At 35.4% G+C, this 19,208-nt stretch overlaps 3 protein-coding genes across 3 annotated transcripts; 1 reads left to right on the plus strand and 2 right to left on the minus strand.

Annotated features, from left to right (window-relative positions):
- Window positions 1-209: 209 nt before the first annotated feature.
- Window positions 210-4,061, minus strand: PKNH_1432100 (eukaryotic translation initiation factor 3 subunit A, putative; the record flags this gene model as incomplete). Its single annotated transcript, XM_002262168.1, has 1 exon — window positions 210-4,061. The coding sequence occupies one exon, from the start codon at window positions 4,059-4,061 to the stop codon at window positions 210-212; it is 3,852 nt and encodes a 1,283-aa protein (XP_002262204.1).
- A 4,030-nt stretch (window positions 4,062-8,091) lies between these two features.
- Window positions 8,092-9,042, plus strand: PKNH_1432200 (succinate dehydrogenase [ubiquinone] iron-sulfur subunit, mitochondrial, putative; the record flags this gene model as incomplete). The annotated part of the gene is made up of 1 exon (XM_002262169.1): window positions 8,092-9,042. One exon carries the CDS (start codon window positions 8,092-8,094, stop codon window positions 9,040-9,042), a length of 951 nt encoding a protein of 316 aa, XP_002262205.1.
- Window positions 9,043-11,517: 2,475 nt separating this feature from the next.
- PKNH_1432300 (bromodomain protein 2, putative) lies at window positions 11,518-14,769 on the minus strand (the record flags this gene model as incomplete). The annotated part of the gene is made up of 1 exon (XM_002262170.1): window positions 11,518-14,769. One exon carries the CDS (start codon window positions 14,767-14,769, stop codon window positions 11,518-11,520), a length of 3,252 nt encoding a protein of 1,083 aa, XP_002262206.1.
- Window positions 14,770-19,208: the final 4,439 nt, after the last annotated feature.

The following is a 19,208-nucleotide window of genomic DNA, read 5'->3' on the forward strand; positions in this document are numbered from 1 at the left end:
ACAATACGAACGGGTTGGGAGGGAAGCGCACGGGGGGTAAAAAATCGCCGGTTTCGCATGTGCTCATGCATAGGTAGGCCATATATACACACGTACATACATATAAGTACATACAATGTTGTGCACAAAGTTCATGCAGAGAAGGAGGTGGTCGTTCGCATAGGACGCTTCCGATACACCTCTGTAGCTACATCACCTTATTAAGCCTTTCAAAAGAATTTCATAAAACCTCTTTTTTTCTTCTTGAATACAGTGAAGTCCCCACCTCCATCGGAAGCCTCTTCATGCTTCGCCTGCTCGTTTTTTGTTATATCTTTCCCGTTGGTCATTTTTTCTTTCTCCTTCAGATGATGATGGTTGGCTCCATCAGAATCATTACCTGAGTGTCCTTCTTTGCCTTTCTCCACCCTTACACTATCATCTTCATCATGTATATTATGGTTTTTTTTTACATCCAGGTCGTTCCTTTCATATTCTTCTTCATCCCTGTCTCTTCTCCTTTCGTGTTCTCCTTTGCCACTTCTTTCGACCTTTCTATAATCCCTATCTAGTTTATCATCTCTGTCGTTTTTATAATCTCTATCTCTTCTGTAGTCATCGTCCCTTCTGTAGTCCCTATCTCGGTCTCTTCTGTAGTCTCTGTCCCTGTCTCTTTCCTTATCTCGATAACTTCTATATTCTCTGTCTCTGTCTCCCCTGTAATCCCTTTCCTTTCTGTATTCTCTATCTCTGTCCCTAGACCTCTCCCTCTCTCTGTCTTTCGACCTGTCTCTCCTGTAGTCCCTATCCTTTCTGAATATTCTGTCTCTATCTCGTTCGCGCTCCCTTTCTCTGTCCCTATCTCGTTCACGATCCCGTTCTCTTTCCCTGTCCCTACCTGGCCAATCTCTCCTTTCACGTCTGTCCGACCTATCTATGTAGGAACTATCCTGTGCATCGTCGAGTCGTTTATAATTACTATCTTCGTCATGTTGAGAGCCCGCCTTATCACCCCTCTTCCATGAAAAATCATCTTCGTAGGAAGGTTTTCTGTAATATTTATCTCCGATCCTGGATTCTTCTTTTCGCTTTAAAAGTTGTTGTTCAATTTCTAGGTCTCTTTCCCTTTGAATCCTGCTAATTTCGTCAAGTTTTTTCCTATGGGCTTCTTCTTTCTTTTTCCTTTCCATTTCTTCCTTCATTAATCTTTCCTCTTCTTCCTCTCTTCTTTTCCTTTCTTCTTCCGCTTTGAGTTTCCTTAAGTGTTGTTCTCTCCTCTCCTTTGCCCTTTGAATCTTTTCATCTTTTAGTAATTGATGGAGACGATCCTTTTGGTCTTTCAGATTTTTTTCAAACTCCACAATTCTATCTTTCATTTCGCTCTTGGTAAACTCTTCAATATCGTTGGAGAATTTGACGTACTCTTCTTTCTCCTTGAGTGCGGCTTCGAAGTCAGCTTTCTGTTCCTCCTCCGCTGCTTTCTGTTCCTGTAGCAAAATTTCCGTGTCCTCCTGAAAAACGAGGGCTATCCATTTGTTCATATGGCTCAGTTCAACTTGCCTTAAAGCTCTAAAATAATGATCCACCTTTTTATATTCCATTTTTCTAACTTTGATAATTTCATTCCTTTCATTTAGTCTTAACTTTTCTTGTGCCTCTTCAATATCTTCAAAATCTACATAACCGTTAAGTATATCTTCGATGGTAATTTCGTCAAGGTATTTTCCTTTCATTAAAATTTTGCCTGTATTATTAGTGCACAATTTCTTAATTTCCTTTAACATTTGTTCAGCTGCTTCTGATTTCTTCTTCGTTTTCTCTTCTTTAATTCTTAGCTTTTCTCCTTTCTTCGCTAGTTCTTCTCTTTTTTCCTTTTCCAATTTCTCCTCTAGTAATTTTTTCTCCATTTTTAATTTTAATTGTGCTTGTTCAAGTTCTTTTTGCTTCCTCAGTAGCTCCTTTCTCTTTCTGCTGTTTTCTTCACTTAGCAGTTGGAACTTGTGATGTTCTTCGTCAATTTTGTCGTAAATCTTTTTCAGCATTTTTTCATCTTCAATTGGTTTATCCTCAAAAACTTCATTTTCGATTACGTCTTCAATGTTGGCTGTTTCATAATTCATTATTTTATGGTGTGCTCTATCTAGCATATCAAATTCTTTTTCATATGTGAGTTTTTTCATGTGTAGATGTTCCACTTCATTTTCGATGGAAATGGTTTCGTTCATTATTTTCAAACCGGTTTGTAATTCATAGTACAAATTTGTCAATGACTCTTTGATTAGTTTGCTGCTATTGGTATTTTCCTTATCTCCAAAATAAATGGCTCTTTTAATTAGGTCGATTCTCATTTCTAACTCCTTTTGATAAACCAAGTCGACTAACATGGTTTCTGCCTCATTCCATGAGATGAAAGATTCAGGGCATATATTCTCGATAAAATAATCAATGGAAATATGGCTGTACACCTTGGACAGTTGCAAAATTAACTTGTGGAAAATCACTTCCTTAATTTTGCTTATGTACACGCTATGTTCTGTAGCCTCCAACTCCTTCAGTAGAACATCGCACTCTAAACATAAACTTAACGGAGTGAACTGATTCTCCATCAGGGAATACAACTTTTGCGCATTTTCATCTGCATAATTTAAAATGTTCCTTACTTTTAATCCATTCTTTAAAGACTCCTTTATTGGTACGCTCGTGTGGCCTAACAATTGGGACATTTTCTTATGTGCTTCGAATATCTTGGCATAGTCTTCGTTTTTCTTTTTATTTCCAACTAGCGGAATGGATATCACAGCTAAGACGGCCTTCGTGCATATGAAGGTTTTCTCCTTTTCTGGAATGTTTTTACTGTAATTCAAAATGTGAAAACAGTACTTTAACCAGGCCAGGCCATGAAACAGTTCACTTTCGTATACAAAAAGGATTTCTGCCATTCTTTGGTAAAACGTTCCAACCCAGTTCTTTAAATTATCCCTCGATTTGGCTAATGCGTAATTTACATTCCCGCTACTTTCATTTACATGTATAACTGTGTGTGCGCCTTCCACCTTATTATCTTTCGTCTCGTTGGCTCCATCCTTTTCAGTTTCTTCCATTGTTCCATCCTTCTTTTCTACCTTGGAAGAATCCTCCTCCACGTCTTCCCCCTGTTTGCTTTCATCCTTTCCCTTTTTGCTACTTTCCTTACCATCGCTTTTTAACTGTCCCTTCTCTTTGTCTGCCTTACGCGTAGAACTTTCGCCAGCGCCAGAGGCTTCCGACTCTACGAGGTTAGCCCTCAGTGTTCGATAAAAATAGTCATGCATATTCAAATTGTATATATCTTCTGCAATGTTCGATGCCTCCTTCCACATACCCAGTTCGCACGCAGTTTCCAACTGAATTATTTTCGTTTCTAGGTGGTATTCAATTTTAAGTAAAGATTGATACTCTGGTTTGTGTTTTCCCCTTAAAATTAAATTGTAGTGATTCCTTAACAAATCACTTAGCTTTTTAAATTCTGTCAATCTTTTATTTTCTTTACAGAAAATGAGAGCCTTTTTTGCAGTCTCATGGTAAGCCTTCTCTAACTTGGGGGTGGCCCTTAATATTTCCAAAATCATCTTATACGTTTCCATACATATCCTAAATGCATTTTGCAACTTTCTTTCGTATTTACCCGCTATTTCAATGTCCAAGGAGGATATTAAAATTTTTTCTGTAAAATCAACATTGCTTTCATCTTGTTCTATTTTTTCTTTATTTAGGTTCACATTTTCCTTGGCCAATCGAACTTTCTCCTCAGCTTTGTCCCTAAAATCAGTGATCACTTTCCCCAAGGACGCAATGTTTCCATGCTGACAAATGATTCTATACTGGTGTAGGCCATCTTTTACTAAGCTTAACTTCTCTAGATATAGACAGAATTCGATATACCTCAGCATAATTTGTTCTTGCAGTATGTGCCATCCCTGTAGTCGAAATGTTCTGTGCCCAATGGCTGCGTGGAGAATTTGGAGGGCATCTTCATTTTGTCCAATGAACTGCAGTTCTTCTGCTCTCTTCAGAGCGTTTTCCGGTTTTTGGAATGTCTGCATATTTTACTACGCATACAAATATCCACGTATGTGTGCACACGAGTTATTATCTCCTTTTACAAATCAACAAAAATGTGTTTATACTTTTTCTACACATTAATTCTGAGCTTGTTTTTTTTTTGATCTGTACTTCATTTATTTCCTCCCTCTGTGGAGTTTTCAAATGTACCCAAAAAAAAAAAAAAAAAAAAAAAAAAAAAAGAAAACAAAAGGGGGGAGTTGCCAAAAACAGTGTGCACTACAACTGCCTTCCGTATTTAGTTTTCTCCTTCAATCTCCCACTATATAATGATATAGTATACACCGCAACGAAATAATGCATGCAATATGTTTGGGTGTGAGGGAAAGAGAAAAAAAAAAAAAAAAAAATTACCCACGAGAGATCACGCAGCAATGTGATACATTCATATGTATATACTTCACATCTACATACTTGCGTTCGCTTCTGTACATGCATGCATTTTTCTCTTTATAACGAAAACTAGAGTTGTTAGCGTTATCAGAGTTCTATGGCATGTCATAACTATGTAGCGCGCATAGGAGTACATATATACTTACATATGTAAGGCGCACATGAACGTTTTCGAATAAAACTGGGCACTCGTGTACGGTGTTGTAGGGGCGTCCCCAGCCTACTTCTTTCTTTTCAATCCGACATCGGCATTTAAGCATTCATGCGATTGGGCCTATCTAGCAAGCATAACCTGTAGCATAGGTATAGGCAGTAACCATATGCAAAATGCGTGGCTAGATAAAAACACCTGGACGTGGTTTGTGTACTGAGAAAAAAAACTGCGCCACTTTTCCCCTAGGCATATGAATAGAATAATTGTTAATAAACATTTCAAACGCTTTCTGTGCGTAACAAAATGTACATTTTCCTATTCACATGAATGTATATATTCGGGTAAATGCGATAGATTTATTTTTATGCTTTCCTGTTTTTGCGTTTTTTTTTTTTTTTTTTTTTTTTTTCATTCTCTAATACAGCTCGTAACTTGGCATAATGATCACTGTAATATAATATGTAAAATATGCATATGAAAAGGGTACATAAATATATATGTACTCGTGGAAATGATGTTTCAGCATATATAAACTGTGATCACTCGTTAAATGGAAAAAAAATAAATAAATAAAAATAAAAAAATAAAAAAAATGTGAATTCACAATTTTAACGAAAGTGGAAATATAATGCAAAAACATATGAACTGTAAAAATGTAACCAATGTGGCACGGATAATATATATATATTTTTTTTTTTAACCACTTCGTCGTACGTTATGGAATGCATATACAAATGTATATTTTTTATATATTATATACTTCCCGTTCCAGTTCAAGCATTTTTTTTCCAAGTGACTTTTTTGCTAGGCTTAAAAATGTATCGTTATTATTGTAAACTCTATGAAGCTACCATACGGTATGGTAACATTTGCGTGAACAGGGGCACCTGTCACATATATGGGACCATTTATGGGGCGCAGTCCGCACAGTAACCTGGGGCGTTCATTCATATAGAAGCGGAAGCAGAATTTTGCCTTCTTTTTTTTTTGAACTGCATAACGTATCATTGTCACATTTATTACATAACGGTCATGTTGGCGACATATTATGCATTTTATGCTAGAGTATGCATACGCACGTATATATAATATATACGGCAACTTTTTTTATTTTCCCTTTTTGCACCAAGAAAAAAAAGGGTGCTCGCGATGAAGCCAAGAATCTGCGGCAATTGTGAAGAATAATTCGAGGCTATAATAAAAGTATGCACAGAAAATGGGTATGCCGTAATTATAATTTAATACGGCAAGAGAACTCACGCCCCCGTTGTGCAAAAAAAAAAAAAAAAAAAAAAAAATGTACATCATCACACCCATATAAATTTGGTATTATTATATATGCGTGACTGTATATTTCGGGTAAGGGAAAAAAAAAAAAATAAAATATATTATATTAACGCCGACAGGTAAAAGAAAGTACTTCGTACGGGGGGCAGCGTTTTTAGGAACTCCCGTTTATTCATAAAATATTGCCGTAAAAGGAGGCAAAAATGCACAGTGTATTATATATCCCCCTTAGCATAAGTAATATTATGCAGTTATATATGACATGTGCCTATCTATAATAACTATATACACGTAGTATTTATGTCGGCATACTTGCTTTCCAAATGATTGCACTACGAGTATCTCTACTCAATTCATATGAAGGTATAATATATATTGTGGTAGAACTACCGGAAAATAAGCATGCTTCTTGCGGGGGGTAAAGAATTCACAAGGGAAAAATAATTTACGCGCTTCTACCAGGATTACACAAGTAAATTGGGCAACTCAATATTTGCCTCTTTCTTTACTATATTATGTTATCACTTCAGGGAAAAAAGTGCTATACCTTCCGACGGGCCAGGTAACTTGGCATTTTTTTTACAGGAAAATACATATAAATACGTTTCCATTTTAGGAGTTATTCGCTGCATGTAATTGGGAACCCCCCGTATGACCTGAACATGTCCGCATTTGAATTACTTCCAATCTTGTGATTGATACCCTTTTCCCCTTTTTTACATTTCTTTAACACACGAATGGCAGAGCAGAAAGAATGACCAACCACATATATATAGATATATATTTGGTGCCCACGAATGCTAGTTTCTGCAGGAGTGTTTACAAAATTTTGGTATTACATTATACGTTGTTTTACGCACAATTTTTTTCCTACTTTTTATCCTTTTTTTTTTTTTTTTTTAATTCTTCTGAAAAAGATTAAGACGGTTACGTAAAATTAGTTTACACATTTTTGTTATAAAGGAAAAATGAATTAAACGGTGAAGGGTGTATTTCTTTTGGCTGTGCAACGGTTTACATTTCTCACGCCATTTCCCTGTAGTACACACTTGCGTCACGTACATTTTGAGATAAAAAGGTAAAGACCATGGTAAAATGGAAACCCATTCCTTCTTCAACATGATGTGTTTAACCATACCATTTTAAAGCTCACAAAGCAATTCACCAGCTTTTTTAACCTGCTGTTTGGGTTTATTAAAAACTGGAATAAAACACATCGCGGTTGTATGTTCAATGTCATTTTTGCTAAGTGTCCATTCGGATGCGTAAAAAAAGGTGCAATTCTGCAAAGTGCCAACTTGTCTGTATGATTAATTATTTGTAGGTAGTACGCATTATATATATATATTTTTTTTTTTTTTTCGCGACGTGAGAAGTTCAGCCACGAACAAGCATAGGGGAAAATAAAAAAAATAAATAAAATAAATGAAATGCGAAATCATTTGTGCGCAGATCGTAAACATTTTAACCAAATGACAAACTCAGCGTAAATTTATTTCCACGTTTAGTAACTAAATCTTTAGAAGTCGTTAACTCTGTGATGTGTATATTCGTTGTATAACAAATTTCGCGAGAAAGGAATTGCAAAAATAAAAAACGCCTTTTCATTTATCATGCAGCACACAGCTGTTTAGCTTATTCTCATTCACTCATTTATTTATTTTCCCCCCTTCCGTTTTTGTTAGCCTTTTTGCTTTACCATCTTATTTGCCTTATTTTCCTCAACCATTTTTTTGGTTTGCCACTTTAAAAATAGCAATTCCGTATGTCATTTTTTTTTTCTTTAAATGACTGCCCCTTTAAAGTTGAGAGATAATCGTGTCAGGCGCGTAACTCGAGTGCCCTTCTTCTTCTTCCTCCTGTGCAATCTTTTTTTTTTTTATTATTTTATTTTTATTTTATTTTTTTTTTTTCCCATTATGAGGAAAAACATGCGTGGATAAGTATGCGCAAATAACGCTTACCAAAGGGGTAGCATTTTTTTCAAATCGGCACATGTATGTGTTTGGGCGTTTGAATTTATGTGGCCACCCCTCCCCGTCGCACATTTGTGTTTCATCCGCTTCAAGTGAAAAAAGGAAAGGAAAATGAAAATGGCCACGGTGGCTCGCTTGCCTCGTGTGGCGAACATGACAAGGATGATACGCATGACGAGAGCAATGGGAACCATTGGGACCATGGGGAGGAGCGCTGCAAAGGTTGCAACAGACGACCAACACAACTACAAAGAGTGGACAATCTTAAACAACAGACGATTTTTATCAACAGCACAAAACACAGGTATGAACCAAACCACAGGGAAAGACGAATCTGTAAAAGAAAAGTTCGACCATGCTAAAAATAGCATGCAACAAAATGAACTGAAGAAATTTTCCATATTTCGATACAACCCACAGAATAGTAAAAGACCCAAAATGGAAACATTTGAAGTAGATATAGATAACTGTGGACCCATGGTTTTAGATGTCCTCATTAAAATAAAAGATGAAATAGATTCTACGTTATCTTTCAGGAGGAGTTGTCGTGAAGGTATCTGTGGTAGTTGTGCCATGAACATAAATGGAAAAAACGGGTTAGCATGTTTAACTGAAGTAAATAAAGATAAAAAGGAAATCACCGAAATTCACCCTCTACCCAATTTGTATATTATAAAAGACCTAGTTCCAGATTTAACAAATTTTTATAATCAGTATAAATCTATTGATCCTTGGTTAAAAAGAAAAACGAAAAAAGAAAAAGGGCAGAAAGAATTTTACCAATCCATTGAGGATAGGAAAAAATTAGATGGCCTATATGAATGCATTATGTGTGCATCTTGCTCCACTTCCTGTCCGTCTTATTGGTGGAACCCCGAATATTATTTAGGTCCTGCAACGTTAATGCAAGCCTATCGATGGATTGTCGACAGTAGGGACGAATATACAAAAGAACGTCTAATGGAAGTTAATGACACTATGAAGTTGTACAGATGCCATGGTATCATGAATTGTACCCTTTGCTGCCCGAAAGGCCTGGACCCAGCCAAAGCCATCAGAAATATGAAAGAGTTGGTGCAGGAGAATTTTTCCAAGGAAAGCATAAAATCGCACGCAAATTATGTGAAAGAAAAGATGGAGAAAACGAAGTAAACACAGGTGAGATGGGACAACTGGGAAAAGACATAAAAAGGGGGATGGAAAGGAATTTCGGTGCATCTTGTTCCTATTGTAGAATGTTAAGTCGAAACTGTAAATTCTAATTTGTACATCCTACTTAAGCTAGCGGATTTTTGCGCATCTTTAAGCATACAATGATACGCGTGCTTATTTATCTTTTTTTTTTTTTTTTTTTATATATGTACATTTTTTCCTAAGATAAAATAACCAGACATGCTTCCTATTTTGTCACATCCATATGGTTCTTTTTTTGTGTACGCCATATTTAGGTATACTAAAGAATGTATTTATATAAACACGTTTGTTGCCTATCCTAGCGAAGCCACATTTTTTCTTTTTTTCCTTTTTTTTTTTGTTTATCAGCAAAATATAACTTTTCTATGTTACCAAATTATATAACAGGGTCAATATTTTACGACCCCATTTTTCTCAACTCCCCCTTTTTTTGCTCCAAAGGGTAAAGCGGCATAAGCTTGTGGACATTGCATGGGGGAATTGGGCTGCAATATATATGTTCATTTCACTCCCCTAATATTTTAAAGTGGATACGGGCGGCAGATGATCAGGGAGGAGTCAACACCTTTAGCCGCTTTTTCCTCTCAAACCGATTTACCATATGGAAAAAGGGTGTATAACTCCGAAGAAATAGAGTTTTTTCTTTGCACCTCAACAATTTATATTTATTTCATACCTTATATGTAAGTTACTATTTTTGCTATGTTCCTTTTGTTCGCTAATTTTCTTTCCCTTTTCTTCCCTTTATAAGGAGAGAAAGGACAAAAGATAAAACAACGTAAAGTGTATTATCTATAAGTGCATATGCTGGTGAAATATTTACACAGGTAAGAATTTAATGCGCATGCGCATTCTTACTCTATGCATATAATATTGTTACTTAAAAAAAAATGGGATAAAAAAGGGGGTAAAAAAAGGGGTAAAAAAGGGTGAGCAAAAATGGGAAGGTTCAATTCCTCACTTTTACGAACCGTAGAAAAGTACAAAATTGTTGAATTAAACATGGAAAAATGATTAACGTGGAGGTGAAATTATTGGCATAAAAAAATTGCCTCCAATAAAATAAATAAATGCATAGAATGGTGCTCCTATATGTGTATATGTACAAGCGTGTCTACACACATATATATAGGGTATATATACCCACACTGACAAAATAAACTTCTTCCCTTTCGTCAACAGATATGTGCTTCCCCCTGCACTTGCACACATATTCTTCATATTTTGTCAAAATACTTATATATATATATATACGTAAACTTACAACGGGTGCAAAAAAAAAGACTTGCTTCCTTGCACTCCTTAATCCTCTTTCCTACTCATTTCACTTAATGAAATGTGAGAGAAAAAAGTAATTTCTCTTCATGTGCATGATCCTCTTCCCCTCTGTGTGCAGTTCCGTGTTGACCCATGCAACTGATACATGAGAACGCAAAACAGTTCGACGCGCGTGCATATGTTCACCAAAGTTGTTCCAGCACAACTGGGCATATATACGCAACACTGATGCATTGTACATACAATTGAACAAGAAAAACATTTGAACTGAAAAAATAACTTGCGTAATTATCCCTTCACTTTTAACTAAACATTCACCAAACATGTTGGTTCTTCGTTCTATACTATTTTGTACAGTGGTACGGATAAAGCTAGCTTTTTAACAATATGCTATTACAACCTTTTTTTGGGGGGAAACAATTTTTTGTGCATTATTTCGGCATGGAAATAATTACACAGACATCATTTTATCATCGGAACATCCGCTCCTCAATCCCAGAAGTGACTTGATTTTTATGGGGGGGGGAAAAAAAAGTAAAATTGTCTAGATAAGCTAGTGTGCTTTTTTCTCCAAATCGGTAACTGTCTTCAACCTCAAATATATGCAGATGGTGCATACATATTGCGGTATGAATAGAGAAAAAAAAAAAAAAAATGAATGGCGTTGGCATGCTTGTATTTTTTTTTTTTTTTTTTTTTCTTAGTACTTATCAGTAGGTTTTTACGAATTATGTTTTCCTTTCCGTGGAACGTTACAATATACTACTGGCTTGATTCATGTTCCTCTTTTCCTTGTTTCACTCTTAGCTACATTCTTTACAATCTCAATTTCGATTATGCAGGAGAAGTCCATACCGCCTTACTATATCTTGTGCAAATCTGGGATGACCCGCTCAGGTCCATATGTACGCATGACGCTACTACAACGTTGTATAAATTTACTCGAATAACAACTCTTCCTGAGTGTTATGTGGTGCATCTCCCATTGGGGATATATATATATATATATATATATATAATAAGTGCGGCTTCTGCCCAGTTTGGAGAACATATATTTTCCCAACGACGCTCGTATCCCCTCCTTTTCCATTTAGGAAAATTCTAAATCTTATATATATGCCGCGAATTTTCTCCCCAATTAACACAGAAACACAGCTAAATTTTCGCGTCATAACCTTCCGCTATCAACTCCTTCTTGTTTAGGGGCACGCTGGACTGGTGTTGCGTCAAGATGGCCTGTTGAATAACCTGCCCCTTCCACTCCGGCCAAGCTGAGCCAGAACTCTTGGGATCCTTCTTGCCGTTCTTTGGTCCATCCATGGATACTAAAAAATCAGCATGCCTTCCCATAACATCATCCCTTAACTGTAAGTTTTTCTTATTCTCATCAATGGGTTTATACTGCGGTAATGATTTCCTCTTGTTGTCCAAATATTTGTTTGTCATTACTTCTTTTTTTCGCTCATTGGAAGATAACTGCCTCTTTACTTTCTTCTTTCCATAGGAATCTGAGTCCATATCGGAGTCACTATCCTCCTCTGATTCGCTCTCCTCACTGGACGTCGAATAGGTTGAAGAATCGGAGGAGTTTGACGAAGACGAATCGGACGAATTAGAAGACGAGGATAGATACCTATTTGTTCTTCTCTTATCAAAATGAAGATTATTACTATTGTTACTGTTGTTACCTAGACTGTTGGTGCTTTTGAGATAATTTTTGTTGTTCATATTTTTCATAGGCATTTTACCCTTGGGTATAGTACAAGGGCCCCTTTGATCTGATGGAATGAGAGAAGCTTTATACTGCTCCAAATTTATTCTACCCATGTGATTAATGTAAAGAAATATTCTTTTCTGCTTTTCGATGGACAACAAATCTGTGTCAAATGTGAAAAATCTATCGAACATGTGATTCTCCGCCAGTATGCCCAAATCATCTTGTATAATTTCTAATGCTGCTCTTCTTTGGTTTGGCGCTAATCTTCTTAAATTCTTAAAAAGTAAATTCACTTGATAATTATTTAACCCTTTATCATTGGCCCCAATCTTTTGAATACCTGGTGGTTCAGGTATCGTTCCCATGCTAGGCGGCTCAAATTCTATACTATTATTATTGCTATTCATGTGCATATTTCCACTGCTACTGTTATTATTTCCAACACCGTAGCAATTATCCTTCTTGTTATTTATAAATTTGTCTCTTGCATTCTTTGATGGCATGCCCGACATTTGCTTATTCATTTTATTAAACCGATTATCGCCTGCCGCGCCTGATCCCTTACGATTTGGCACCCCGTACATGTGAGTCGATGCGTCCATATTGTGATAAGTTGCATGGTTCCCTCCTGCACCCCCTCCTCCATGCATCATCATATTTTTCTTCCTAACTGTGTAGGCATTACTGGCACTGTTGTTCCTATTGTACCTTTTGTTACTACGGTATTCATCGGAACTTACTTCCTCACTGGAACTTCCAGCGTAGCTACTACTACTACTGTGATGAAAATTTTCATCATATTCATATTTCTCTTCCAAAATTTTATTATATTTGTTCATATCTAGATACACAGAATTAGAACCTTTCGTACATTCGTTGAGAATATTCTTCATTTCTGTGTGTTGTTTGACTAACTTATCGAATTCTTTGGCTAGCTTGTAGGCATCATTCCAAACGCAGTTTTTCACCTTATGATAGGTGAACGCATTAAAAAATATTTGTCGTACATCTTGTTGCCACTCAAATGGATTATTGTATTTGTTCGTTAGTAGCTTATTTTCTATCGTCTCAAAATCCATGGGGTTCTTAATAACATTAAAATAATTTGGTATTCCATCCAATTCTGGGTTTACTGGTTTTAAGAACCAGCAACATATTTCTTTCTTCTTCAATTTATGTAATATTTTGAAACACCAATTTTTCCAAGGGTTACCACCCTTGTATATTCTCTTCTTGTACGTCCTTTTGTGTTGTTCGTATTCGTCAACTGTATCATCCTCTGGTATACTATTGTTGCTACTTCGTTGCCTTTTTTTTAATGTTTCCTTTCCACTTGCAACCGTCCCTGTGGAACCTGCCCCTCCGTGCTTATAATTAGTGTGATGCATCGCTGCATTATTTTTACTACTACTACTTCCAACCGATTTGGATGATTTTCCTTTTCCAACGTTGGGAAATGCTCCATAGGCATTTTTACTCACACTACTGCTATCCATTTCACCTTTAGTAATAGACCCCTTTTTGACCATACTGCTATTCCTCCCTTGTGCCATTTTATCACTTTCGCTCATTTTGGTGTTAACTCCTGAGCCACTACTGCTGCCAACTTTGTTATTATAGGCCCCGCCTCCTCTATACACGGATGAACCTAAAGCAGCCGTGCCGTTGCTGCCAACGTGATTATTACTCATATTAGCGTACTTGTTATCATCATCATTGAGGGAGCTCCTATTATCATCCTCGTAATTGTTGTATGTTCCTCCCCTTTTGCGGGTAATTTCTCTTTGCGTGTCATTATTATCCTTGGTAGTTGTACTACTCGTCTCATCTTTTGAATAATATGGATCAAAGGATTTTTTCGACTTTCTTTTACCCGCATCGTATATATTGTTCGACAAGGAGCAACGTAGGTTCTTAATTTCATTTAAATGTCTCTTCGATATTGCACTATAGGTATTTCTTTTATCGCTCTTGCTTTTTTCTGATGGAATTTCAAAAAATCGAAATCCCAACAAGTTAACTGTATTTGATATATAATTGAATTCTTCATCCGTCAGGTAGAGAATACCCCTTTCGAAACTCCTCACGTCGTCTACATTCTTGAAGAACGCATTTTTATAATTCCCATTAGGTACAATCGTTTTATCATTATTCAATTGGGCATCCTCTGCGCTGAGCGTTGTCCCCGTATTGTTCATGCCACTGCTAGCAATATCGTTGCCACCATTATGTTCATCCCCTACATTATTAGGAATGTCGCTAGATTGGGCTTTGTCATAATTTCCACTATCGTTCGAGCCTTCGATGGTAATTGCCATGTTTCCACTGAGGTTGTTTTCATTGCTCTCATTGCAATTATCATTATCATCATCGTTAAGGAAATTCATATCATTTCCATTATCATCAATTGTGTTTTCATTAGAAAGGGATCTGTAGTTATTCATATTCTTATTATTCATATGCACATTTTTCAACTCTATATGATCATTACTATTTTCATTCTCTGAGTCTACAATATTATTTGTACTGTTAAAATGGTTCGCACTTATGATAGCATTCTTAATACTGTCAACACTTCCAACATGGCCAAGATGGTTCTTGCTAATGTTGTTAATGTCGTCTATATTATTACTAATACCAATATTGCTATCATTCGACACATTACTCATTTCGTCATTATTTGTATTCATCTTCTTATTCCAGTTGCTACACCACTATGTATGCTACTTTGTGTCACTTTCCTGTACCGTCTATGAATCATTTAGCGACTGGCTTCTCTTACCTCCCTTTTTTTGCTCAGCAAGTTTCAATTGTTTACAATATATTGTTACTTTGCGTTTTCTATTTGCGTTGTTATAATAGAATAAGTGAGCGCCCCAATAGTGACATGATATATATGTATATATCTCTCACCATATGAACGTGTAAACTATTCTACTACAGATAACGCTATAGTTGGATCGAGAATGTCGCCGTCACTTAGTTCGTGCCGGTATACCAGAAGTAGCATTATTATTACATATGTCCAGAATATCTATATTTTTAAAAATTCAAAAATGCTTTGCACCTTCAGAATTTCCTTATAGCTAATTTCACTTTTATTATTCACGTTTGTCGCTTTGCCTTATTTCCTTTGTATGCAGATTTAAAATCATTGTTTCCTGGGTGTAAATTGTATAGCATAAACTGGAATGGATTCTTTTTTGCTATGCTACCACACTACGTTGTGTTTGCTTGTTCCGCTAGGCGTGTTTCGCCAATACTGTTACACACTGCCAACCAGTGTCCTTGCAACACGTTATATATATATGTGAGTTGAATTATTTACGTTGTGTGATTGCTCTATATATATCGTTCTTAAAGTTTTTATTTTTTTTTTTTCAATGGGCCTGACGTGATGTAATGGTTGCTGTTTGTTACTTAATTTTCGCTGCTTCTTCCTCCTTTTTTTTTAACTTTTATACTATATCACCGTTTTGTATTGTTAACTTTTTAACTTTGATGATTTCGGGAAATATTTAATGGGCAGTTTAAAAATTGTATATAACAGGTTATAATAAAGCCTGTACATTTCATTCTTTCGCCGATATCAGTACTTTTCACACATGTATGACCTTCTATCGACGAAAAATAAAAACAACTTCGTGTTATTATAAGATGGTATTATGATCACACAAGACGTAAGGGGATAGAAAAATGTACATAAGAAGTGCGAGGATATATTTTGGTTATATTCATACAAATATACAAGTATTACTGGATGTACCAAAATATGTACGAGCGCACATAAAGCGTATGTTTATTTACACCATCCGCTTACATATGAATGTAATAGTATGCAGGTGGGCAAATGCTCCTATGTGCATACTACTAACTCATACAGCTTTTTTAATTTTGTTGCACTTTTTTATATTGACGTAAACATCTTTCCCTTCGCCTTCGCGCAGAGAAGGGAGATGATGGAAATGTTCTAATTTGCTTTCTGCCTCGCTAAAGGCACGGTTTAATGCATTTATATTTACTTATATATAAGTACACGTATTTGCTTGCGTCACAGTGTAGGTATATATACGTCTGTATACGCGCTCATTTATGCAGTACACAAGTGTATATATATATAATGCTGGTACGTACAAGGTATAGTTAAACATGGCACATACTTGTACATATGGGTACAGCACATATAGTTGCATATATAATCATGCATAATGTTATATAAGATATATATTATATGAAAAAGCAAGCCATATATATATATATACATAAAAGTATATATCGCGTATTTTCACAATATGCAAAGGCGATCCGCCCTCGAGAAAATACATAACATGGCCCCCTTTCTCATACATACCAAAAAAAAAAAATAAATAAATAAATAAAATGCAAAGTTTTAAGGATATATGAGAATAGTATGTTTGTATTTAATTTTTTTTTTTTTTTTTGTTTTCAAAACAAAAAAAGCGCACTTATATGTATAAATAAAGGGCATAAAATATAACTTCGTTTTGTTAATTTTTTTTTTTTTACTCTATTAACGTATGATCACAAAATGTAGTAAATATTGTTATATTTTTTTTATTTAAAAATATATATTTTTTTTAAATTTGTTTGTTTTTTTTTTTTTTTAATTTTTTTTTCAATTTCGGTATATTTTCTTCTCTGAAATTTCTTTTTTTTTTTTTCACGTATGCGCATATACGTAGTAATATATATAGTAATATGCGCGCAAATAGTATTCATTTCGCCATATGTATCCCGCTATAAGGATTCCAAATATGCATTTCGTACATACGACTATTATTATTGCGTATATATTATATTATAAATATATCTTATATTTTTTTTATTTTTTTTTTCAAAAAAAGAAATAAATAAAAAATGCCCTAAACATGCAATTTAAAAAATAAAATTTATAGGCCATTTTTTTTTTTTTTTTTTTTTTTAATAATGCTGTACTTATATATGTACTATATAAAATATTGCATAAATATTGTTAACGTTTTTTTTTTTTTTTTTTGGGAGTTTGGGGGGCTTTTTCTGAGGGCTAAATATTAATTGTATGTTCTCGCGCTTGCAGAGGTTATTTAACATTTTGCAATGCCATACGTGTTTAGCAGCAGGGGCATAAGAAAGAAGGCACATAAATAATTGGTCCTTTGGTCAGTACAGTCACAATGGCGCATATATATATATATTATATATGTAACATTTGCAGCGTACCTTTGCTTACATATGAGTTAGCACTAGGGGGCAACAATTTTTAGTAATTTTTTTTTTATCAATGTACGAATAAATTATAATTGCGCCTCTTGGCCTTTTCCCTATACGCATAAAATAAGTGCCATATGATGAGAAAAGAGATTATTAATATATAATAATTGGTGCCCTTGTACGTTCTTTGCTCTTTTACCCAGGTGGAAGAGGGGCAAAATGAATTAATTTAATTTTTCATATAACCAAGAGTGGACGCAACAAAATAATACAAAGTGAGCTGTTTCTTTTTTTTTTTTTCCCCTTTTTTTTTTGCTCCCTCTTTGCAATTCAAAAAATTGGCAAATAGTTGAGCGAATGAATTATTATTCCCAACTTGGGCAATTGGGGGGTAAATTGGAATCCATTCTTCCGTTGAAAATGATGAGTACTCGAAATGGCCACACGCATCTCCGTTTGTATGTATATGTTAGTACTTTAGTACGTACAAATACGCATGCCTATAATGTGTCTCTTTCTTTTAAGATTACAATATCGGGCGCAAAGTGGAAGCTGTGAATGTGTAAGTATTTAGACCATTTAAAATAATTCTCAATGGAAGTGCTCAACGACAGTGCCCACAATTGTGGCAAAATTTGCAGCCACCTGACATACCATTTTTGCACTAAGGAAAGAATGCAAGTTTATGGGATGAGCATCTTGCCGCTGTTCATGTATATGTGAAGGGTTTACAATAGGCTCTCCCCGTTTGCTCTCCACGCAGTATAGGAGTGCAACGGACAAAGCACAGTATGAATTCCCCCATGTGGGAATTATATATAGGGCAATCGAACAAGCGAACTTATAAACGACTCCTACCATTTATATCGGTTCATTTGAGGAGTTTTTCTTTTTGGGAATTATTGTGTCAAAATGTATATGGAGCAAAAAGGAAAATCAGGAAAAAAATCCACTAGGAGAGAAAAAGTAAATTACGATGCATAAACAGCCTAGTCAAATATGCTCTAACCCTATTTTCCTTATATTGGGTACTAATCGAGGTGATTGGGGAAATCATTAAATCGGAAAAAAAAAAATGAAAGGCGTCATGTGGGATGTGAGCCACAAAATTCCTGCGTGTGCATAATAGCCTAAGCCATGCGTAATTAGTTTAGATGCATAATATATGTAACACACTTATTATAAGTTCCCCTTCGTCTAAATCATAATAAAGATGGGGGCGATGGGCCGCTGGTACCAATCGCAAAAGCTTAGGTGTGCCTGGAAAATATAAAATATGTTTCTTAAATATATGAAAAGGAAAATATGTACGGCCCACTTCCCAAATACAAGGAATAATATAATACGTGAAAATCTCTCACACCCTTTTCCTAACAATTTGACACGGGGAATGGCAGAATGTAAGCTCAATTAATCTATGCAAAAAAAGCATATGTGGGTACCGTACATAAAAACAATAACAATCGTACAAAAAACATTAATCGCCATTGCCCCCTATTACATTATTTTACCAATTCCGAGGTGTATGAAACCATCATACATTGAAAGAGGAGCGTAATAGAGATGAATAAGGAAAAGAAAAGAATACCTCAGAAATAACTGTAATGTGCTTAACTCAGAATTTCCCTTGCTATACATTTTTTTTCCATAAGGAGATATAGCTGAATTTTAATTGAACGATAAAAGAAATAAGAAGGATAAAATTTATTTTGACAAAATGCCTTTAACCTTATTACGCCAACTTATATAGCGCAAGGATAAATTAATTTATTAATTTTTTTTTTTTTCCTGCGACGTTGACGGAAAAAGAGGGGATAAGGAAAGAGAAAGAAAGCAGTGGAAAATATTATTGCGCAGTAAATGACACGTATAAAATTTTTATTGAACATAGTTTTAAGGCACCGGCCGGCCGCCTTTA

The sequence above is a fragment of the Plasmodium knowlesi genome (genome assembly GCF_000006355.2).
Source record: "Plasmodium knowlesi strain H genome assembly, chromosome: 14".
NCBI lineage: Eukaryota > Apicomplexa > Aconoidasida > Haemosporida > Plasmodiidae > Plasmodium > Plasmodium knowlesi.